We start from the raw sequence: 23,728 nt of genomic DNA, 5'->3' as shown, positions 1-23,728 counted from the left end.
TGATGGAGGTGACCTGCTTCACTACATTAAAGAGGCCACCAGACTTCATAATCGCCACCATGCAGCATCACTGGCCCAGCCAGCTCATGCCAAGGGGGCTTTAGGGTGAATGTGCAGCAGCAGCAGCACCTACTTTTCTTGCTGCAGCTGCTATGTGGGACCTTCAGAATGGGAATCTCCTGCTATCTGCCCCTGCTGTAGCTGCCCACTTTCAGAGACCCTTGGCCCACCTGCACTGAAGGCCTTCCAGGGTGGGTGGCTTTAGCAGCTGCTGCGGGAGAACCTGATATGCCCAGCCTTGAAGCACTTTGGACAGCAGAGTAGAAGAGGGATGGCTCAGGGCAACGGGAGGCCACCCATCAGAGTGGCCTAGTAGGACAGCTGAGCCTCCCCCTTCCCTCTTCTTCCAGAGCTTCAGCTGCTGTAGCAAATCCAGTTCTTTTCTTCTTATCTCCCAGTAGCCCAGAGAATGAGAGCAGGGTGGAATTGAAACTACTTCGTTAAGTTCTCCTTTCTTTTGTCCGAGCTGCCTAGTTTTTTGCTTTCCTTTCTGTAGAGAGTGGGTTTTTCCTTTGTTGCAAGAACTAGGGCAGCTGGTGGGGTGGGGAGAGAGAGATTTGCTCCTTTTCTCAGCGTTTCTGAGTTAATAAGTGAAGACAGATGGCTTTTATTAAACACGCTGGCTGGGGAATTCTGGTGTTGGAGTCCACACATCTGAAAATTGCCAAGGTTGAGAAACACTGCTGTAGAGGTTGGGGAATAGAAACAGTGATAGTATGAAAGTGCTCCTCATGCACTTAATCTGCCTTTCCCTATTGAAGGAAGCAATGTCTCATTATGGAATAACATAGTTTAGTACATTTCTGTCCATATTATAAAAAAATAAACCTCTTTTGCTGGCAACATTGGAGCCCAGATTTAAAGTGGGGAAACAGACCAAGGAGGAATTAAGAAACAAAGACTATTTTTCAGTTCCTTATAGTCTTTATTAGGTGGACATGTGTCTTAGAAACATAATGAAGTTTGAACCTACGGAGGAATTATGAGTGACTCAAGGCCTCTCACTCATACGGTGTGTACAGTTGCTACCCCTGCGAGGCTTGTGGTCTCCTCTAGACTTTTTTGTTGCCCCAAAAGGCACATTTCGAAAAGATGGGAGTCTTTATGCAGCGGCTCGATTTTACATAGGCAGCAATCTTCTCCAAGGCCTACAGAGAAAGCCAGTAGAAGGATATTTGTCATTGCCTAGTGTTGTCATTATGCAGCACAACAGTCTAAGCTAGGCTTATGAACAAGACCACAGATGTATGTTTAGTATCTGAAAAGCTATATTGCTGTTGCTTTTAATTAGCTATGTGTTTGCATGATGGGAGAGATGGTAACTTTATAACACATAGAGTTGATGAAGACCTTTGCCACCATTTCATCCATTCTCTCCTGCAAAGACTGAATGACCGATGCTAAGACTATCTGTACATTCTACCCCATTCTGTGAGAAGTGAGGACTTTTCAGTTTCACAGCATGTAGCACACAACGGCTGGGCTCACACATAGCATTAATGATGATTTTCTGAAAAAGCCGTAGCCCTTGGTGTACAACCACAATGGCTTGATTCAAAGAACACCCTAAGCCAAAATTTAACAAAGCATATAATTGTTTAAAGCCACATTCCTCAAACGTGTTTGGAAGCCATTTGCCATGTTGGCTGGGAATTCTGCATGTTGCAGTCCCAAGACAGGTGGTGGATGCCAGGCTGGTGAAGACTGATTTAAATTGTGTCAACCCAGTCACTGTGGCTACATTTCTAGCGAAGTGCTTGCAACAGCCAAAACCAAACACTACTCTAAGAGCACAGAATACTTACATTCTGGAGAAGAATAAGTGAGCTATTAGGGAATTCTCTCTAGTACTCAAAACACAAGTGCATATGAGAGAGAGAGGGGAAGATAAGGTTAGGGATAAGGAGCAATAGCCTATTTTATTCTTTACGTCCAGAACTAGCACTGACATGTACAATCACCAGAGAAAAACAACTTTACTAATAAATGTATCAAACACAGGTTTCTAGCGTTTGAACAGGAAGAGCTAAAAAAGTTACAAGACTAAGCCATAGCCCAAGACTTTTGTTAATAACTGTCAGTAGCCTTTTCTCTCACAAGAAAAATAAAAGTGATTTATGATGTATTAAGCAGACATCCTACAAACCCAGATCTCTAAAAATAAAGATGCTGTTGAATCACGTTTCACTCTAGGTGACTGCACACAATCATGCCCTTTTCTTAGCAATGGTACGGAAATGGTTTTCTACGCTTTCTTTGGAGTGTTTCCACTTCCCTGTCTAGCCTACAGCCTTGGGACTCCCTGAAGCTGGAGATCTCCCATCCATAGTCCCAGTTCAGCTGAGCTTCTGAGCCCAGGCAAGGTTGGCCAGATGCTGCCACCTGCTGAGACTGCTACAGGAACCTCAGTCAAGTTATCAACTCCTGTCAAGGTCTTGGAAGCTATTGTCCCTTGTCACTGCAGCAGGAGCTAACCATTTTCAGAAGAAATGAAAGCTGGCAGTTTTCTATTCTTTTTAATGCAACTTATAAAAATGTCATCAGAATAGAACCCAGATGAAGCAGAAAAACAGAGTTCTGTTTACATGCATCCTTCAGTCCAAAGAAAGGGAGAGCAGCGGCATGTTTATTCCTTTGCCTTCTGAATAATTTCAAGATGTGCACATCCCTCTAAAGGCAGAGACTATGGGTTTTTATTATTGTCTTTGATCTCTATACCCCTGAGATATTTTTGGCTGAAAAAATGAAATAGAAATGCCTTCAAATACAGCCACCCACCCCCAATACTCCAACACATAAAGTAGCAATCTTTGAAACAACATTGTATAGGATAAATGTCAACCAAGGATTTTTAACATGAAGTTGTACGTGACATTTCAGTAATGTCAAAAGGCAGCTACTGAGTATGGGAATTAGAGAGTTCAAAGGAATTTAGGTTGCTCAAGTTCTTCTATAGGTCTTAGTAAATATTCTTAGACCCTCCCCTTAAACTGCTGCATGCTGACTTTGCTGCAAAGATCCTGGCTTACATCCCATTTGAGCACTATTAGATTAATGCCTGGGAAGTCTGGCTTAATTGGGATGAAAATCATATTCCCTTTGCTATTGTAAACTTTCAGTAATTATTGGTAGAGATTCATGCATAAGGCCGAGTATATTTCACCTCAAAGCGATGAAGGAACTCCTTCAGATTTGGGAACTGATCCAAGCACTTTGGCTCCAGCATTTGATGGGCATCAAACAAATCATAAGCAATGAAATCTACGTAGCTGAGCTGGAAAAATTAAGGATGGAAAAATATTTTAAATGGAAGAATAAAATGTGTCAAATATCTCAGTTCTTTGTAGGTCACCTATAGCATAAATACCATTTTTCCTGCAAACCACTTCCTGTCCCCCAGAAATTGAGAATACAGCTTGAGCTTCCCAGGTAGTAACTCCAAATACTCAGGCTTCAGTTTTTCCTGCAAAAAGAGACAATTATGTACAGGCTGGCTTCTAGCCAGACCGTTGTGAAACCTTGGACTTAGCAACTTCCCATTTTTCTCTTTTTGCCCCCTTCCCTCTGCTGACTAACACAGAACTTTTCTCTCCCCTTCCCACCCCAGGAATAGAGGGTTGATTAATTGTGCAATCTGCACTCTTGCTCCAAAACAACCCCAAACCGATCTTCAGATCATCTGTTACAGTCTGATACTATTTTGAAGAAAGACAGAAAGCACAACACTCACAAAATCTGGACTGTAGCACAAGGTTGCAAAGGCTATTCGGAAATCCATGAGCTGGTTCTCAAGCATGTCCACCCTGGTCATTTCTTCTTCAGTCTCACCACCTGTGGCAACACAATGTCCTGCAAAAGTAAGAGTCTGCTTCTGGGCAATTATTTTAAGGAAATCATTTTCATTTTAAGGCAACACTGAAGGGGAATCTAAACAACTTACACATCTTATGCTTGCGCGCAATGTATCGCAGGATGGCATTGCTCTGGGTAATCTTTCTTTCACCATCAATAAGGTATGGGAGCTGGGAGAAAGAAAAAGGAGGCGAGTAATGATGTGAAGGATATTATGAATTATTGCATCATCCAAACATAGCCCTTGGATAATTCTTAAATTCTAGGAATGTGCCAAACGGATGATTTTCTGAGAATGGCTTGAATTCATGTTTTCATGCCCAAAGCATGGCTTAGGATTCAAGGCCACGGACATAACGATTTTGCAGAGTTGTCAGTGGCCAGAACAACAACTTTTGGGTTCAGCAGAGACTAAACTGAAGTACCAAATGTAGAAAAGCCAATTATTTCTCCCATCTTATCCAGTCTGTTCCCCTGAGACAGCGCCTCCATTCTTTTGGCCCAGAGCATACTCAGTTTTCCCCCCAGTCCTTTTGTCTTTTCTCAATACAGAATGAACTGCAGCTAAACTTCCGGCTAGGGGATTATCTCTACAGATGGTGTAGTATTTTGCTCTGAAGAGTCTCAGCCTCTTGCTTATTTTTAACTGTGCTCAGGTGAGAGACTAGAAGTTTAGTAGCAGTCCAAAGGTCACCCTGTGTTGATCTATGTTTTCTTCTCACATCATCCCAGTTTTCAACTAGACTGTGATTACAGTTAAGCAGAGTCAGCCAAGACATTTGGCCTAACATCACTGCCTATGCAATAGCTCAGGACTCTTTCCTGATTACTTTCACCCATCTTAACAAGAGCAACAGCACCATCCCCTTTCAACTCACAGGAACATACTGCTACATACATTTGGGAAGTCCAAGCCCAGCTTCTGCTTCACACTTGTCCACTGACTGCAATCAAAATTAGGAACTGTAAGTAGAGATATGAATGGTTAATGCAAGTCCATTTGAGCAGGTTGGGCAAGATTGCGATGTGGTTGCAACAGCAGCACAGGGACACCCACATAGTGCTGACATGCCAAAATCCATTTTTCACCTTTTTTGGGCACGCAGCATTGACCTTTTGTCAGCCCTTCAAAGTAGATTAGTCTAGGAAACCCACGCTATGCACTGTAGGTCAGTACTACTTTTATTGCAATGCTACAGGAGTGGAAATCTTGCAAGTGTGATGAGCTCCTCCCTTTATTTCTGTGTGAACTGGGGACGGGCTTGTCAGAGATGTTTACTCATGTTACATTCTTGGCCTAGGCTCAGGCCCCTTTTATCTGACCATTGCCTTGGTAGCGGCTCTTCCTCCTGCCCCTCAAGGCCATTTCCTCTGCCCTCTATAACTTTCCATCCAGCACGGTGAACTCCTGAACTCCACAGCAGCTTTGGAACTGCAGAGAAGGCCTGTCCTGACTGGAGTTGGTTTTCCCATTCCGTGCTGGGTTCAGGCACGCTGTTGAGTCCGAGCCTGAAGGTGGCTGCTCTGAAATACTATTCCTAACCTTGCCTTGAACGGCATATTGCTTGGCTAATTTTATTGATGACAAACTGGCCGAAGCACCAGTTTTACAGCCGATGAAGCTAAGGTCCTATCCGCTCTTATGGATTAGCACTGGATAAAGCAGGACTCTCGTGCCTTTTGCAGCTTCACGGCAGACAAAGTCAACTGTGAAGAACTTTCTAACACAGAAAGACGATAAATGACCTATTGCCATTACATCTGACATACACTGCCATTTATGCATGATTCCCCAATTTATTTAGAAAAACATTTTCCATTCCCATCTTATACTCACCAATGCCAAGAGCTCCAAGTCGTGGTGAAGTGTTTTCTGATTTCATTTCACTGCTCTGCACTATGGTGAGATGCATTGTGTTTATATTTAAATGATAATCATTAGCATTTAGATATGTACATTAGTATATAATAATTTTATGCATATCAGTATGTATGTGTATATCATATATACTATTTTGCAAGTATGGCATGGACAGCTTAAATCATATAGAATTTATGGGGACCAAATGTCCTTTTTGCATGACTCTAGATACTATGACCACCCATTATATCAAGGACACAAACCGTTTTTAAAATAAAGCAACCCCCACTCAACTGCCCCATCAATGGTAATTATTATTTGTACGTTTTCCCAGGAAGATGTCTTTACAAATAATACATAACCAAATGGTATTAAGTTATCCTAAGTTGTCAACTTTTCTTGAAACTAAAACCCCACTTTTGCAGTAGTTGGACCTCTCTAGGCCAGTTTGGGGGGCAGCAAAAGTAATCCATCATGAATGGGTCAATGGTTTATTGGTGGACCTTCTATTTCATCCCCTGGCAGAGAAAATCAATGCCTGAAAAATATCTGCTGCCCCATTGCCAATCCTGGTCCTGTCTCTAGTACATCTCTTCCAAGACATTGCTGACTATTGCCCTGATTGGTGAGTGTACAACTCATTACAGGAAGGTTCTCCTCTGCCTTTGCTGCCACCTCCTTTCAACATGTCACAAGTCCACAGGAAGAAATGGGCCAAGCAGGTCACTGGAGCCAGAATGGCATGGGTCTGACTTTGGGACTCTAAGCTTCTCTAAACTGGTTTTCTGCAGCCTCCAACTTCCAAGTAAGAAATACAGTGAGATAAAGAACCATATAGAAAAACACCAGATTAGAAATAGATCCAGAGAGGAAGGAAACAAACCCTGTTGTGATGCCATAACTATCTAGGTGTCATGTTCACTGATTCAATGTAGTTTATACATCGTAACGCTTCACATGCCATGGCGCTGATGTGCGTTTCTGTTTGGGAGGGAGCTGCTGTGAAACCTTGTACCAAGCTCTGTATCTGTGTTCATTATAATGGAATGTGTTTGGGTTATGTGCTCTGTTCAAGGACTTTTCCCGCAGACCATCAGAAACCATTAGGAGCACCTGGGATTGTGAACTTGGGAAGATTCTATGGGGGGAGGGATTTCATTTGCACCGAGGGTTTTTAGTTTGAATTTGGTGGGCTTTAAGCATTCTCAGCTTTCTCTGTGATCCTGCATACTATTCTTTAATAAATCAGATATCTTTGAATTCCTGCTCATGAGTCTGATAGTGTTTTAGAGTAGGCAACCATTACACTAGGTCCTGTCCAGTAGGAGAAGTGAAACTCTGACTTGACACTGGACAACCATCTTTCTTACCTGGAGCCTGTGGAACATGACTGAAACTGACAAATACAGGGAAACTGGCAAATAAGCACAAACTTGCCCTTTCTTCTTCCCCAGGGAGCATAGTACAGATCTGTTCTGCTCTCCCCCACCTTGTTGAGAGCCTGCAGACATGAGCATCTGCGGCAGGGAGAAGGGGGCAATGATGAAAATGTATGTTGTGAATCAATGGACTTGCATCAGATGTTGGGATGCAAATAAGGGCAGTAACTGATGATGTCACCACACACATGTCATCATTTTGGGAATAGTATAGATTATTGCAGAAGCTGTCCCCTGAAGAAAAGTTGTACAGGAGTTGGTGACAGTTATGAAAGGAACTCAGGAAACAAAATGTTAATGGAAGGGGCAAAGGCTAGATAGAAATGGCTCAGTGGAGGCTGGGTAGTGATCAAAGGGGACTGAGTATGCTTTCACCTCTCCAGACTCTCAAAACACACCAAGGCAGTTTAGCGACTACCTTGTTTAGTAACAGTTCACAGTTATGACAGTGATGAAAAAGTAACTTTGCAACCAATCCTTGCATTTACAACCTTTGCAAGTCTGTAAAGCAAAGGAAAGCTGAAATAAGATCATAAGCAGAGTTGCAGTTCCACTTAGCAGCCACTTTGCTTAACAACTGAGTTGCCGGTCCCAATTGTGGTCACTAAATGAGGATTACCTGTACAGAAGAAAGGGTCAGCTGACTTTGTCTCCAAGGGAATGAGTGACAAAGCTTAACAGCTTTTACACATCTTGATGCTGTTACTGCACAGTGTCAAAATAAGGGGGAAATACTATTTTTATACTGATAAGCTAATGATGACTTAAACCTACTCTTGAGCTGGGGATGAGATGGGAACTTCATGGGGACAAGGAAGACAGTGGGTATCATTTGGGTTTGTTTACGCTGTGCTAAGGTTCAAGTGGGCACAGAAGCTATCAGTGTGCCACCAATTTTACACAAATATGCATCAGAGAGTTCAAGAATAACAAAAGTTCGTAGTGTAGCCATTGAAACAGATTAACAGACATTTGCTCTTATTCATGTATCTAAATCACCAATGGAAAAAAAAGGACCATTGTAAATATTGTTTGGCAAGGCCTTTTTTGTTACGGATACCAGCTCGCTTTTGTTTATCCAGGCAATTCTAATCCTTAAAAATTGGGTGTGTCTTTTTGGAGTCTTTACTGACTCAGTTAAAATCTGCCAAGTCCAGACATATCCAATGCTCAGTATTGATAAGCCTGGAGCGAACCACCATGCCAGTTCAGAAAACATTCTGGGCCACCCAGCATCCTCTTCCCAGAATTAGCCAGACACGCCTCCTTGGAAGTTCACAACTTCTGTTTAGTTCCTTACCTTCTTCTCCAACAGCGTACTGTTTGTCTTCATAGGGGGTCCGGGTATACGCCAAGAGCAGTCTGATGGGATGGGCCAACTGGGGGAAAGGAATATCATGGGGCGTAAGACAATCCATAGGAACTCATCATTGCCCCTAAAGGCAGCTTTATAAATGTTGAAATAGTTGGGATCAGCTTCCAGTATCAAGAGTAGAGGATCAGCCGGTGCTGCTTTGCTCATGTGCTGCTGGTGGGCTCCCAACAGGAACTGAAACTGGCTGCTTGGGCAGAGGAGAGGGCCAGGTAGGTTGATTTGGGGGCTGATGGCAGGAGCCTCTAACGGTTGCAAGTTGCATCTGGTTTAGCTAAGACAAGCATTTGCCCCAAAGGAAACAGACGGGTTTCCCAGCATTCCTCCCATCAAGGTTACTCACCCTGCCCTCATATTTGTGGTTGCCGCTGGCTGCTATCCTCACAGGTTTGGCTTTGGCTTGTTTTTTGTGCCTTGGAGTCAGTGTTAACTCCTGGCGAGTGTGTGGACAAATCCCTGCAGTTTTCTGGGCAAGATTTCAGAAGTGGTTTGCCATTGCCACCTTCCTAGGGCTGAGAGAAAGTGACTGGCCCAAGGTCACCCAGCTGGCTTTGTGCCTAAGGCAGAACTAGAACTCAAGGTCTCCCAGTTTCTAGCCTGGTGCCTTCACCACCACACCAGAGTGGTTCCAGTCCTCATACCACAGGTTGTTGAATAAGCCTCACGGTCGGGTTCCCAATCCAGCCTTTACAAGCCACACCACACGCGAAGCTCAAACTAAAGAGCGCTGCCTGACTCGGAAGTCGGCTGCCCAAAGGGAGCGTGCGCGCTAGTCTTGGGCCCAGCCCGCTGCCGGACGCCCGCCGCTGGGTGAGCTCTCCACTTTGCTTTCACCGACGGCCAAAACCGACAAGCAGACGCTTCTGCCCGCGTGCCCTCGCCCATCCGCCCGCCGCCTCTCGGCCTCGGTCGGTCGGTCCTAAGGCGGAGAGCGCGAGTCCTGAGAAGGCGCAAGACACCAAACCGGGAGGCTTTTCAACTGTCTCCCCCCGGCCCGCCCCTGCGCGGCACACCGCGTCCCTCTACACGGATTTACCCCTCGGATGTCCCAGTAGCCCAGCGTGACTTCCATCTTCCTCGTGGGGCGACCTCAGACGTGCTTGGGCTGCTGCTCGTCGCAAGCAGAAGTTACTCTCCCCCCAGTCTCCGGCAGACTGCGGGAACTGCTTTTATACTTGAGCGGAGGAATCTTGCAGCGAAGAAGAAGCGCGGAAGGGCGAGTCCCAACAGGAGCAAAGCGCTGGTGGTAAAGCCTTCCCCTCAGGCTGCGGACAATCAGCTCGTCGACCTGTCGCGTGTTCCTCCCCTTGCCCGCCGAGTCCACTTTCCTTCCCGGGCCGCCAACCCGCTTCACGCAGGCGCGGCTCTGCAGGCCACCTTCGTTAGGCACAATTCGCTGGAGCCAAAGGAGATCTTTCTAGATTTAGGGGAGACATCTCGATGCCTTAACAGTTCCTTTCAGAAATGTTTCGCTCTGGGCTTACCCTTGTAATTGATCGGCTGCATTCGTACAAAGAAAAATACCTTGAGCAGTAAACGAAGGAAGGAGGGGGTACAGGAGGGGGGGAAAGCCTGTGTGGATGCAGTCACTAGATCTTTAATTGCCCTCCCCTCCAGAAGGGAGTACTACTGATTTGATTTGCACAAGGAGGAAAACACTTGAAGCATGAGTATTATCAGCTGAAATTATTAGCCGTTTTTTTTTACCTGTTGTCAGCTGCCCAGAGTTGCTAAGTGAGATGGGCGGCCATACAGATCGAAATAACAACAGCAAAAACAACAAGATTAAAACTGCCCCGATGTTAATTCACTCACAACAGTCCACTCCTATGTGATGTCAATCACAGTTTATAAAAAGTAAAAAAATAACAAAGAGAAGTGGAATTATTTTTCATTACTTCTTGAAATAATACAAACAACAAGTATTAGGATGAGCTGGGATGCTTGAGTAGATAGGTAAGACCCATGGTTCCTTTACTAAAACTTTTCCACAATAATCTTCAATAGTCCCTCACTCTGAACCAACCACAGTCTTGAGGGGAGAGGACAGACCTATCCTCTGAACATTTCTCTTGCTCAGTGTTTCTCAACTTGAAGATGTGTGGACTTCAAGTTGCCAAGGTTGAAAAACATTTCTCTTGATGGAGGGATTGCACCCCTGCATTGTGGAGATCTGTATGAGGCCAGTTCATCCACCATGCAGGGCAATAAGTTAGTTAAGAATGCAAGTAGCACCAACTTTTTCCGAGAGGGAAAAAGGGGGCGGGGTGGTGTGAAGTGCCCCAAAAGACTCCAAAAGAGGCGCTGCAATGTTAAATATTGTTGAGTATAAGTAAGGATGCTTCCAGGTGCATCCAGCACCGAACTCTTTCGGATGAATAGCTTCCCTTCCCTTCTGAATCCAGGTTAAAATGTATCCAAGGTTCATCCAGGCTGTTCTGACTATATTCAAATTTATTCCAACATCTGGATGCTATGATCTCGGGATCTACTTGGACATCAGACATTAGGTAGCTCAAGAGACCTATCAACTGATCAGCAGCTCTAGCTGGGCAAACAGAACTGACACTTGTTTGCTGGTCAGAGACAAAGGGCATCTTGATCTTCCTCTCTCAGGTCCTGAACACACCATCTTTTCTCTTTCCTCCATTTTCACAAAAATAAAAGGCATTCAATTACTAGCTTTTCCTGATGTTTCTATGCTTGAAATGGTGACAAACTTTCATGGCCTTCCTAATGCTATCATGCTGGCAATTATGCCTTGGGGCTCTTTTGCCAATTCATGCCAGCATGTTGCAGTAACAGAATCCCAAGAGGTGGGATTAGTGGCTTTCACAAATTTACAAAGCTCTCAATCAGAAGTGGATAATCTGATACCCCAGGTCTTCGTGCAGCTTCAAAAATCACAGGTTGTGGTCCAATTTGGGCGGGGGCGGGGGGGGTAAGATGTTACCAAATCATAATTTTAATTAAAATTCAAGTGGGACAGAAAGGGAACATTTTTATATTTGTTATTGGAGAGGAATCATATTAACTAGTTTTAGTTTCATTCTAAACTATTTAATTTAAATCTGAGTAAAATGAAATCAACTTTTATTTTTCTCCCAGCTGCACATACTACTGTTTTGGAGTTCAGCTCCCAGTATGCCACTTCCACTAGGTAAAAAAAAGTTGCATACCCCTGCCCTAAATGCTTTGTGACCAAGAAATATGAAGGGCCATTGTAAACCAGCCTGGAATTGACTGTCAGGACCTGCTCTCTGTTTCCCCAGTTTGAAAGGTTGGATTGGCAGCTGCCTTACGGAAGGACCCATTAGTAGGGGAGCACTTCTTTCCAGCATAGGGCAGCTTAGCTTCCTCCATATGGTCATTTGTAATAGCCATAAAGCCACTCTGGTGTTTGTCTGTTTGTTTTGTTTTAATACAGAATTTTACCATATGGTTTTTGTTCCTTGGTGTGTGTTTTTAAGTAAGTCTTAATTGGGGTGGGGGGGAATGTAATGCCTGAGTATTTAGTGGAATAGATGCATTTAATAAATAAATATAATGTATAATGTAGTTCAGTGTATTTGGAAGGTCTATCTTTGGTAGGACCCCTTGATTGCCTCCCCATGAGAACATGGAAAAGTGTTCCAGGGGAAAAAGATGCTTTTTCATGAAAGGTTTATTCATATGTCCATCATCAAAAAAGTACCCACAAGTCAGGTTTGCTGTCAGCCCCAACTTTAGACTGAGGGGAATAAAGCATAATTATCATGGAGAACTTTTGGTCACAGTCCAGAAAACTAAGAAAGAAATAACATTTTTCAGTACTCAAATAATTTTATTGGCTAGTTTCTTGAAATATATTTGGTGGTATCATCATAAAGTTTTAAAACAAGGAGGAATGATGAATGTCTCAAGGTCTCACATTCATACAGTGTCCACAGTAGTCGACTTTACAAGACTCATGATCTCCTCTAATCTTTTTCGTTGCCTCACTCAACCCTTTTCAAGGAGATGGGAATCTTTATGAAACAACCTAAAATTATTTAACCAAACCTCTTCTCCAAGGCCTACAGAGAAAGCTGACAGAAGGATCTTTGTTATTAACTAGCAATATCATTACACATTGTAAGAATCTGAACTAAGAGTCTTGGGAAAAATAGCAAATGTTTCCTTTATATCTGGAAAGAGTAGTGGTTGGGGCCAAGGCCAGAATTAAATATGATACAATTACACTGAAATTTAATAAGATTGTAGTTAATATAACTCTCCAATCATGTCTTGAATAATTTTCCACTGACTTCTGTCATTTTTACACACACACACACACACACACACACACTTTGGCGATTAAAAGAAACCTCTCTGAGGACTAGAAGCAGCTGTGGCCTTCGGGCTGTTTGCCTGACACAACAAAAATACTTAATTGAGGGAGGATAACTCATAATACGTTTCCCTCAAGCACTCAAGAAAATCCTTAAGATTTTATAGGAATAATGTTTACTAGGGTTTGATTTAGAGTAAGAGATTAATGTATTATGTATTTGTATTTGTATCTGTGCTGAAGGTCAGAAGTAACTCCTTTTGCATTTCTATTTCTGCACTTTTTAGTTTGTCTTTTTTCTTTTAGTCCTTTTCTTAATCTTTTCCATACTTCACATTTTATCTGTATTTTGAAACTTCAATGAAGTCTCATTTTTAAAAAAAGGAAAAAAAAAATCCTTAAGATGCACGAAATAATATGCAATGAAATATATGTAGGTGAGTTAGCAAAATTAATTATGGGAAAAGATTTTAAATGGAACAATAAAATGTGTCAGATATGATGGATTCTATGTAGGTCACACATTTCTGTGCTTCATAAATTGAGAATACAGCTTGAACTTCCCAGGCAGTAATTCCAAATACTCAGGCTTCAGTTTTTTCCTGCTGGAAAAAAAAAAAAGACAATTACAGACAGGCTGATTTCCAGCCAAGCTGTTAACCTTCCCATGTCTAGGCTTCTTTTTTTTTCTTTCTGCTCCCTCCCCTCTGCTCAGTAACTCTAAACACAGAACTTTTCTCTCCCCTTCCCACCCCAGCAATAGAGGTTGATTAATTATGCAATCTGCCCACTTGCTCCAAAACAATCCCAAACCGGTCTTCAGATCATCTGTTACAGTCTGATACCATTTTGAAGGAAGACAGAAAACACAATACTCATAAAATCTGGACTGTAGCACAACTTTGCAAGAACTATTCGGGAATCTATGAGCTGGTTCCCCAGCATATCCACCCTAATCATCTCATCACCTGTGGCAACACAATATCCTGCAAAAGTAAGAATCTGCTTCTGAGCAATCATTCGAAGGAAATCATTTTCATTTTAAGGCAACACTGAAGAGGAATTAAAAACATTCATACATCTTGTTTGTCCAAGCCCAACTTCCTTTTCACACTAGTCCACTGACTTGATTCAAATTAGGAACTGTAAGTAGAGATGTGAATGGTTAATGCAAGTCCACTTGAGCAGGTTGGGCAAGACTGAGATGTGGTTGCAACAACAGCACAGAGACACCCACATAGTGCTGACATCCCTCCAGGAGAATACAATTGTGGCAACTCTTGACAAAGTCCACTTTCATTTGAGGTTGACCTGTCAATTCCTGATTCCGGTGCTACCTCACTCTCACTGCTCCGTCTTCTCCCCATTGAAGCCATTCTCTGAGAAAATGCCAAAATCCATTTTTTGCCTTTTTTGGGCACGCAGCATTGACCTTTTGTCAGCCCTTCAAAGTAGATTAGTCTAGGAAACCCACGCTATGCACTGTAGGTCAGTACTACTTTTATTGCAATGCTACAGGAGTGGAAATCTTGCAAGTGTGATGAGCCCCTCCCTTTATTTCTGTGTGAACTGGGGACGGGCTTGTCAGAGATGTTTACTCACGTTACATTCTTGGCCTAGGCTCAGGCCCCTTTTATCTGACCATTGCCTTGGTAGCGGCTCTTCCTCCTGCCCCTCAAGGCCATTTCCTCTGCCCTCTATAACTTTCCATCCAGCACGGTGAACTCCTGAACTCTACAGCAGCTTTGGAACTGCAGAGGCGGCCTGTCCTGACTGGAGTTGGTTTTCCCATTCCATGCTGGGTTCAGGCACGCTGTTGAGTCCGAGCCTGAAGGTGGCTGCTCTGAAATACTATTCCTAACTTTGCCTTGAACGGCATATTGCTTGGCTAATTTTATTGATGACAAACTGGCTGAAGCACCAGTTTTACAGCCGATGAAGCTAAGGTCCTATCCGCTCTTATAGATTATGTAAGGGTTGCCTATTCTACAACACTCTCAGACTCACAAGCAAATGCTAAATAAAATCTGGTTTATTTGAGAATAGTATGCAAGTACAAAGAAAGCTGAGAATGGGGAAAGCGCACCAAATGCAAACTAAAAACCCCTCGGTACAAACGAGATCCCTCCCCCCGTAGAATCTTCCCAGGCTCGCAATCCCAGGTGCTCCCAACGGCTTCTGATGATGCGGTGGAAAAGTCCTTGAGCCGAGCACATAACCCAAATACATTCCATTGAAATAAACACAGATACAAAGCTTGGCATAAGGTTTCCCAGCGGCTCCCCCCCCCCAACAGCAATGCGTGTCAGCACCATGGCATGTGAAAGGTTACGATGTACAGTGCACATTGAAACAGTGAACATGACAGATTAGCACTGGATAAAGCAGGACTCTAGTGCCTTTTGTAGCTTCATGGCAGACAAAGTCAACTGTGAAGAACTTTCTAACACAGAAAGATGATAAATGACCTATTGCCATTACATCTGACAAACTTTGCAGTACTTATGCTCACCACCGCCAAGTTAGATATGTTATCTGAACTTGTTTCCGTCTTCCCTATTATGGGGAGCACAATATTTTGCTCCCCATAATAGGGAAGACGGAAGACATATTATGCACAATATTTATTTTTAAAGTATCATAATTGGCACCTATGCCAGGATAAGCAAATTTATGCATATATAAGTCTCTTTGTGTTTGTGTTTGTGTGCTTCTTTAGCAAATCACTTGACACTAAAACTGTTCAAATAATCTGTTCAGAACAAATGTGGATTGGCCTTTTTTTAAAAGCAAAGTAAAAAGAACAGTAGTAATTATTACGAATATGTTTTCACGGGAAAGTCTTTTAAAATTAATAGATAAGCAAGCCACGGCAATCTATCCCAAGTCTGTATTCTTAGTTGAAAGCAAAACCATCTTACTGCATCAGTTCAGGCCTTCCAAGACTCATTTTCTTTGCAAGAATGTCCAGGAACCAAACTGTGGTCCCCCCACCCCACCTGCTGAAGTGGTCCTTCAATGCTCTCTGCTGACAAAGAAAACCAACTCCAGTGGTTACATCAGGGGTTCATCTCTCTTTTACAATCAAGACTTAAAATGTGAAACTTAGTACAAATTTTGTATCTGGATAATCTTGGAGATTTTGCTTTCTTTGCTCCTCCTCCGATTTCCATTAAAAAAATGAAATGAGCAAGACTTGTTTGAATGAATTCAGTTGAATCATTCTTAGTAAGAAGATATCACGTGGAGTCTGCACCATATGCTAAAATCTGGCAGAGCCTGAAAGATCACTGTAGAACAGAGATAGCAGTGAACTTTAGCATATGAAGTTAATGAAATGTAACTCTTGGGACACTTCTTTTCATTTTCCAGTTCTGAAGAAAAGAACACACAACTGGAGAATAACTAAGTCCTTACATTATAATTTAAATAGGTAAAGTGTTTGATAAGAGTTTGGATGCATATTCAACATGTGCATATTCAACATCCCCCACCCCACTCCCTGGCAGCCTTCTGGGTGCATACGGTACATAGGTTATTTGTATCCCAGTGTTTCTCAACCTTGGCAACTTTAAGAGGTGTGGACTTCACTTCCCAGAATTGCCCAGCCAGCTATGATCTTGTCCTGACAAGCAGGAACCATGCCAAGATGAGGAATAAGTCTCTAGTGTTTTATTACTGCTACAGTAGACAGAAAATCCTACCAAACTGAAGAAGCGTGAGAAAACCCATACAGATAAACCCCAAAAGTCAAGGCGGGTCTGTTCTTTGTTCTTTGAATGACAGCTCAAATTCTCTCTACTATGCATGCGTTTTCCCCCCTGGATAGGGGTCCCCTCCTGCTCACCATCAGTGCTCATGACATCACCCTCCCCTCCAGATTCACGTTCCATTTCAGCCCCCTCCTCTCCAGAGTTCCCTCCTCCCTCCAAAGTCTCATGAGAGTCCATCTCCCCCTCCAAGCTCCCATGGGAACTGGGCAACGATGGAAATTCATCAAAGGAAAACTCCTCCAAGGACGAAGCACTGCTGCTCTCCAGTTCTGATAATGCTTCTGGCCCAGGTGGCTGCTTCTGGAAAATAGCTAGATAATTAGAAGATTCTTCCCCCCTCCCCCTTGGGAAATGCAAGCCCAAGGTGGAGGGCTGCAGCTCCCCCTCTCCCCCCAAAGGAATTTGGATCCTTTCTTCAAAAGCTGTGTGAGGGGCTTGGCCCTGTCACTAAATTTATGTATAAATCTTCTATACAAATTGGCGAATCCTAGGAATTTTTGTACGTCTTTCACATTGCGGGGGGGTTGCCAAGAGAGAATTGCCTGGACCTTTGAAGGATCCATTCTTCTGTTGATATTCTATAGCCCAGGAAATGTAATTCCGTTAAATCGAAGGCACACTTCTCTAGCTTGGCAAACAGCTTGTTCTCTCTGTCTTTGTAAGACATTACGTACATGGGTTACATGAGTTGTAGCATCCTGAGAGAATATTAATAAATCATCTAGATAAATGACCAGATACTTATCTACTAAATCAGAGAAAATTTGATTCATAAATCGGGAAAATATGGTGGCCGCATTCGCTAACCCAAAAGGGACAACAAGGTACTCAAATATTCCATACCTGGTATTGAAGGCAGTCAGATATTCATGCCCCTCTTTCATCTGGATCAGATTGTATGCATTCCTGAGGTCCAACCTAATAAAAATGTGTGCTTTCTGTAAACGATCCAGCAGGTCAGCTATTAGGGGAAGCAGGTCATTTTCCCTGACTGTGACTTTATTGAGGGAGCTGAAATCATGAACAACTCTCAAGGGTGCCTCCTGAGCTGCCGGTGCCAACGGGTCAGGCTTCTTTGGTAAGAAGAATGTAGGAGCAGATGCTGGGGAGGTAGCAGGTTGGATGAAACCCTTTTGGAGATTAGTATCCAAGTAATCTTTCAAGGTGGCTAGTTCCTTGGGTGACATGGGATATTGTTTCCTTGCTGGAATCTTGGCTCCTGGTATCAACTCAATAGTGCAATCACAGTCCCCATGTGTGTGTGTGTGGGGGGGTTAGTGCTGTGGCCTCTTGTTCACTGAAAACATCTGCAAAATCTGCATACTTGGCTGGCAACTGCACCCCCCCTGCTTCGATGACTGCGTTGGTTGCTGGAGAGAGAAGGGTGGCTTGAGCTGGGAAGGAGACTGCTCCCATAGCCCAGTCCAACAATGGCTTGTGGAGCTTCAGCCAAGGTGTGCCCAGGATTATAGGTACATTAAGTGATGCAGTAACATAAAGTTGGATCCACTCAGTGTGGTCTCCCATTGTTAGTTGCAAAGGTTCTGTGAATCTTCAAATTGGCCCTGCCTTGAGGGGCTGACCGTCAATGGTGTCAATTTTTATGGGACGTGGCAATTCCATGGTCGGGATGTTCAGGTCTTGTACTGTCTGTACATCAATAAAATTGGTGGAAGCTCCGGAATCCATGAGAGCCTCTAACTTGACATGGTGCTCTGGGTTTACGTGCTTTATGACTGGTAAGTAGAAAAAGGATTTCCTGGAATCCTCGGAATGAGCCCTTCTTAATTGATTGATGGTCTCCCTGCTGAGCTCTGTAGAGGGAAAACGAGGGAGTTTCCCTGGTTGGAAGTAAAGGCGGAGGTGGCTCTTGGTTCTGCTCCTTGCCCTGGGGCTCATATTGTGCCCTGGGAGTTTCCCTGGTTGGAAGTAGAGGCAGAGGTGGCTCTTGATTCTGCTCCTTGCCCTGGGGCTCTTACAGAACTTGTTTGGTTTCTTGCTGGGCAAGCTCTCACCATATGCCCCGGGGCTTCGCAGTAGAAACAGAGGGCTCTCTCCTTCTCTGTCTCTCAGTCTCAGAAGTAAGTCTCCTGCTTGCCCCGATCTGCATTGGCTCCTCTGGTCCTGAGTAGAGAGATGCTGCAGAGAGAGCTGGAAATCCTGGAAGCACTCTGAAGCCCCTGCCTCTCCCTGGCTGCATCTGTCTGAACTCTTCTAGCCTGGCATCTATGACCACAGACAGCTGATATAAACCTTCTAAAGTAGCTGGTGTTCCCTGCCACACCAATTCATTTTTTATTTCCTCATACAGCCCCCGTTTGAATTGGTCTTTCAAAGTACTCTCATTCCAGTCCAGATCTCCTGCTAACAGCTTGAAATCAGCAATGTAAATTCCCGTCTTGTTGCCTTGCTTGAGCTTCCCAATTTCCCGGCTGGCAGTGACCTCTGTCATGAGTACTGATGGCGAGCTGGAAGGGGCCTCTATCCAGGGGGGAAAACGCATGCATTTTCCCCCCTGGATAGAGGCCCCTTCCAGCTCGCCATCAGTACTCATGACAACCTCTCTGATCGGGTCGTCAAAGTGTGCTCGGAACCCTGCCAGAAAATTCTGGTAGTTATCGAGAATTGGGTCATTGTTCTCTACCATGGGAATAGCCCATTTGGCTGCTGGACCCTTTAGCAGGCTTAAAATAAAAGTGACTCTGTTTCGGTCTGTTGGGAGCTCTGCCGGTCTGCTGTCGAAAAACATTGTGCACTGTGTGAGAAAGGTTCTCAACTGTCCTGCTTCTCCTCCAAACTTCTCTGGTAAACTGCCCTGGGATCTCAAGACTACTGGCGGAGCTGCTGCTGCTGCTGCTGGCACCGGTTGTGGGTTAACCGGAGCTGGTTGTTTTAACTGCTGTAGCATAGCTGCTTGAATGTGCTGATCTGGAGATCTACTTGTTGGTGTTGTTGCAGGGCTGCTGCCAATTGTTGGATGGCTTGCCGAATTTCCTGGTTTTCCAAAGACATTTTCCCAAGTGTCTCTCCTTTATTTTTTTTTGTTCCTCCCTCTTTCAATGGGAGTAGGAGTTTGTTAAGATTGATGTCCTAACAGTCAGGAACCACGCTGAGACGAGGAATAAATCTCTAGTGTTTTATTACTGCTACATAGACAGAAAATCCCACCAAACTGAAGCATGAGAAAACCCATACAGATAAACCCCAAAAGTCAAGGTGGGTCTGTTCTGTGCCTCTTTGAATGACAGCTCAAATTTTCGCTACTACGCATGTGTTTTCCCCCCTGGATAGGGACCCCCTCCTGCTCACCGTCTGTGCTCATGACAGATCTATCCCCTTGTGGGTTTTGTTCACAGTTTTTGATAATCAGAAGCATTCTGTTTTCAGGCCTAGGAGTTCAAATTATTTCCTCACTTTGTCCTCCAACATTGGACTGACCATATTATTTGTCCTGGATACTCTAGTAGTAATCTGATTACGTGGATAAATTGTAAGAATGGAAAAAGTCAAGGATTAGACAATCAGTGTATATTACCACTGGAAAGTTTTGCCCTTAATGCAGCTTAAATATTCATAAAAATTGTATTTTCATAAAATAAAATAAAAATCTTGATATCCATATTTTATTTCTACTACAATATCCTTCTGAACCATTTGGTGGGAATGGATCTTGGGGATATAAGATGATGCAGGGGAAATACTTTAGAAATCTAGCCACTGATTTATGGTGTCCCCAAAAATTCCATGTTATCTCCCATGCTATTTAACATCTACATAAATCCTCTGGGGAAGGTCAATAGTCATCTAGAGCTTTGGAATGGGATACCACTAGGATGTTGGTGATGCGCAGTTCTACCTCTTCTTGGCCCAGATGATTTTGGCAGCAGTTATCCATACCTTGTTTCAATTCTGTCTTGTGTACTGAAGCAGCCAATAGTGCAGATCTAGTTCATTTTCATCATCTTTAATATGTCATGGATCTGGGTATCTGTTCACATCCTATTTTGCTGTGGTTTAGTGTTGCAAAGGCCCATACTGTATATAAACCAGGGTGAAAATAGCTGGCAGTGGGATATACAGTGGATTTAAACCACCAATAGCTTCCTGCTTATAAAATTTAGCAGGACTTAGCTTGGGGAAATCCTCCATGTAGCTTAGAGAGGGCCTCAGATTATTGTCTCAGGGCTCTGATCTTCTTTAGAAGTTGTCAGTTCACATATTCACCACGTGGTGTGCTTGCTTGGGGCATACCATATTGTATGGACACAGCCACTGTGGTTTATAAAACTGTTTATGGCCAACTGTGTTATGCAAATTCAGCAAACTGTAGTTTATTTTATAAACCATAGTTAACAAATCTTGGCTTACCAGAATATATGAATTAGCGGTGGTATATTGGGTGATCCCAATCACCGTCATTTATAAACATGGTTTATGCCTCATTCAAACAGAGTTTAAGTAAGTCATACTTTAGTGTAATATACAAACAAGATCACTGTGGCCTCAAGTTGTGATGTTACATTCTTGTCTTCCACACTACAGCCTAATCCCAAGAAAAATTGTGTTTGATTTGCAAACTTGCAGATGGGTGGTAAATGTACTCTCCTCACATATCCAAGTACTGTGCTGCCTTATCTATCATCCTGAATCCTTTCAACTTTTGCATCGCTAATAAACAAGAATTTTCCAGTTCAGGTTTGGATTTGTTACTGACAGATTATAGATTTTTTGAGTGGGGGGAGGAGGGAATTGGACTGGACTGTCATGAGTACTGATGGTGAGCAGGAGGGGGCCCCCATCCAGGGGGGAAAACACATGCATAGTACTGAGGAGTTGAGCAGCCATTCAAAGAGACACAGAACAGACCTGCCTTGACTTTGGAGTTTGTCTGGGTTTTTCCCACGCTTCTTCAATTTGTTAGGATTTTCTGTCTATGTAGCAGTAATAAAACACTAGAGACCTATTCCTTGTCTCAGCATGGTTCCTGGCTGTTAGGACATGGACTGTGGCTAAAGAAATACACTGACTTTGCTTGACTTGCTTTGGAGGACCCTTGGTTTGATTTAGACATTTGCTGAACTTATTTGAATTAACCAGTTGGATCCAGGATTCAGCTGAATCTGACACAAATCTTTACTAGGTAATTTTTAGTGAGATGCCCAAGTCACCGTCTCTTAACCAGCTTCTAGCATCTCCACAAGAGGCCAATGTTCACTTAGAAGGGAAGGAGAAATTCATATGGAAGGCCGTATAGTCTCCTTAAAAAAAAAAAAAGGCAGCACCCTTGGAAGGGGGGGCATATGTATTTCATTTGAGTTTTGTACACATCTATGCAGAGAAATAAACACTGTTCACATAACATTCTTGAATCATAAACTACCCCATCTCATTTACATTTTAATCTAGCAAATTGTGCAAATCCATCCCATGGTGGTTATTTTATCATTCTGGTATGTTGTGCAAACCCACAACACTGGAATGAGTAAATGATCTTTGTTTAAACTGTATTGTGCCAGCTTCTAAACACAACAGTGTCTTATCAAAAAATCTTCCAAGGATTACATTATCAGTTAGTAAAACTATTTAAAAACTGTTTTTAAAAATGCAACTATTTCCTAGAATTTTCTATTTTTACCAGCATTTCCCCAAATGCTACACATTTTCCCATTAGAAAAAATGAAAAAGAAGTCACTGGAAAAGAAAAGCTGCAATCAGATTGGGAGGATAAAGATGGTTTTGTAATCTTTCTAATTTCTCATGGGTCAAGTTTCATACCTATAAATATGTTATCAAGTTTTAGATTTAATTGCTATCCTATTTCATCTTGACAGTTTCAAAACTCAACTGCAAATCATACGTACTCTGTTCCAACAAGTCATGATATTTTGCTTCAGCACATCTGGAACTCCACCTTCTGGCCATTACTGGCACAGTATTTTGCCATTTTCTTCAAAACTTTCTCTCTCCCTTTTATTATTTCTAAAACATTTTTGTGAAACTTCCCAACAGTACAGCAATTTGTACAGTATTGTTTTCATAAATGTGGCATTAAGAATGAGACTAAGCAACTTGACTAATATGAGTCTGCAGTACAAGAATTGGTTTGAACTTAACATCAGCCTTTTAACTCCACGGCCATGTTTGCAAGAAAAACAATTTTATCATCTTATTTTCATAGAATATAGTAGCTGCTATACAGATCATCAGTATAATCACTTAGCAAGTGAAGAAAGCAGGTTGCATTGGTTATACAGTTATCAGAACAAGCTATTAATAATGCCAAGGCAATGGATCACTTGCCCAGTAAAGTACCTGGAAATCTGAATATCAGTGGCAAATCTCAGTTTTTGTGTGAACTCAGTCTTGAGTTCATGTTCTGAGACCTTCAGTTGAAAAGATTAGGTAGCACATAATTGGGAACCATGGAGAGGTACTGCCAATTATAAAAGGGAATATTGGTCTAGGCCAGTAGACATGGAGCATGACCAGAGACTTGCCATCTGCTATAATCTTGCAACCCAGTCTAATTGAAAGAGAGGTTTGGACCTGCCCCCTCTAGAATTCCCCCATCTCCATCAGTTTATGTTTTCCTCAGCTGCCTGGAATCTTTGTTCATATGTCATTCAAGTTCTCTTCAACTCGGAAATGTTCGTGAAATTGTTAAGTTCATTGGCTTTTTTCTTATCTGTTCTTTCCTTTAGGTTAAAAGCCCTTGGTATACAGGATTTTCCCAGGGAGGCATTCAGAACAAGATAGTTATTCCATACCTACACCTTCATTTATTTCTCTTTCAAGTTTAACAGCAGAGTTTAATAGGGTATGGCACAAACTGAGCACCAATAACTAGGAATCCAGGGTGTTACTGTTTTTATTACCAAGCTTGTTTTCTTATATAAGGGGATTATTTTCATATTTGCAAACTGCTAGCACTTTTTTGTGTAGGTGTTCATTAGGGCCATTCAGTGCCTTGGATCTGAAGGCAAAAAGGTGTTTTGGAGCACGTTTGTAACACCTGTAACTCCTTCAACCAAATGCATCTTTTTTCAGGATCATGGACCAGAT

The 23,728-nt window shown here is 42.9% G+C and overlaps 2 protein-coding genes across 2 annotated transcripts in view; both read right to left on the bottom strand.

Annotated features, from left to right (window-relative positions):
* GNAI3 (G protein subunit alpha i3) overlaps nt 1–23,728 on the bottom strand; it is a 266,408-nt gene that overhangs the window by 112,560 nt on the left and 130,120 nt on the right. The window lies entirely within an intron of this gene.
* On the bottom strand, nt 965–9,803 carry LOC134493292 (glutathione S-transferase Mu 1-like). Its single transcript, XM_063297724.1, has 9 exons — nt 9,621–9,803; nt 8,513–8,591; nt 5,750–5,809; nt 4,811–4,875; nt 4,001–4,082; nt 3,791–3,891; nt 3,428–3,523; nt 3,224–3,334; nt 965–1,208 (listed from the first exon to the last, which is right to left on the bottom strand). Exons 1-9 carry the CDS (start codon nt 9,654–9,656, stop codon nt 1,113–1,115), a joined length of 726 nt encoding a protein of 241 aa, XP_063153794.1. The 5' UTR covers nt 9,657–9,803; the 3' UTR covers nt 965–1,112.

Source organism: Candoia aspera, chromosome 3 (assembly GCF_035149785.1).
Source record: "Candoia aspera isolate rCanAsp1 chromosome 3, rCanAsp1.hap2, whole genome shotgun sequence".
NCBI lineage: Eukaryota > Metazoa > Chordata > Lepidosauria > Squamata > Boidae > Candoia > Candoia aspera.
Note: the sequence above shows the minus strand (reverse complement) of the source record. Positions and strands in the feature narration are given on the sequence as shown.

What these genes read in the sequence shown, in the direction of transcription:
- LOC134493292 (XM_063297724.1), bottom strand. Translation starts at nt 9,656, where the DNA reads ATGGAAGTCACGCTGGGCTACTGGGACATCCGAGGG. An exon ending in ACTTGGAGCTCTTGGCATTG is followed by an intron (nt 4,876 to 5,749) that starts GTGAGTATAAGA and finishes CTCTACTTACAG; the next exon opens with TTCCTAATTTTGATTGCAGT. An exon ending in TGCGCGCAAGCATAAGATGT is followed by an intron (nt 3,892 to 4,000) that starts GTAAGTTGTTTA and finishes GTGTTGCCACAG; the next exon opens with GTGGTGAGACTGAAGAAGAA.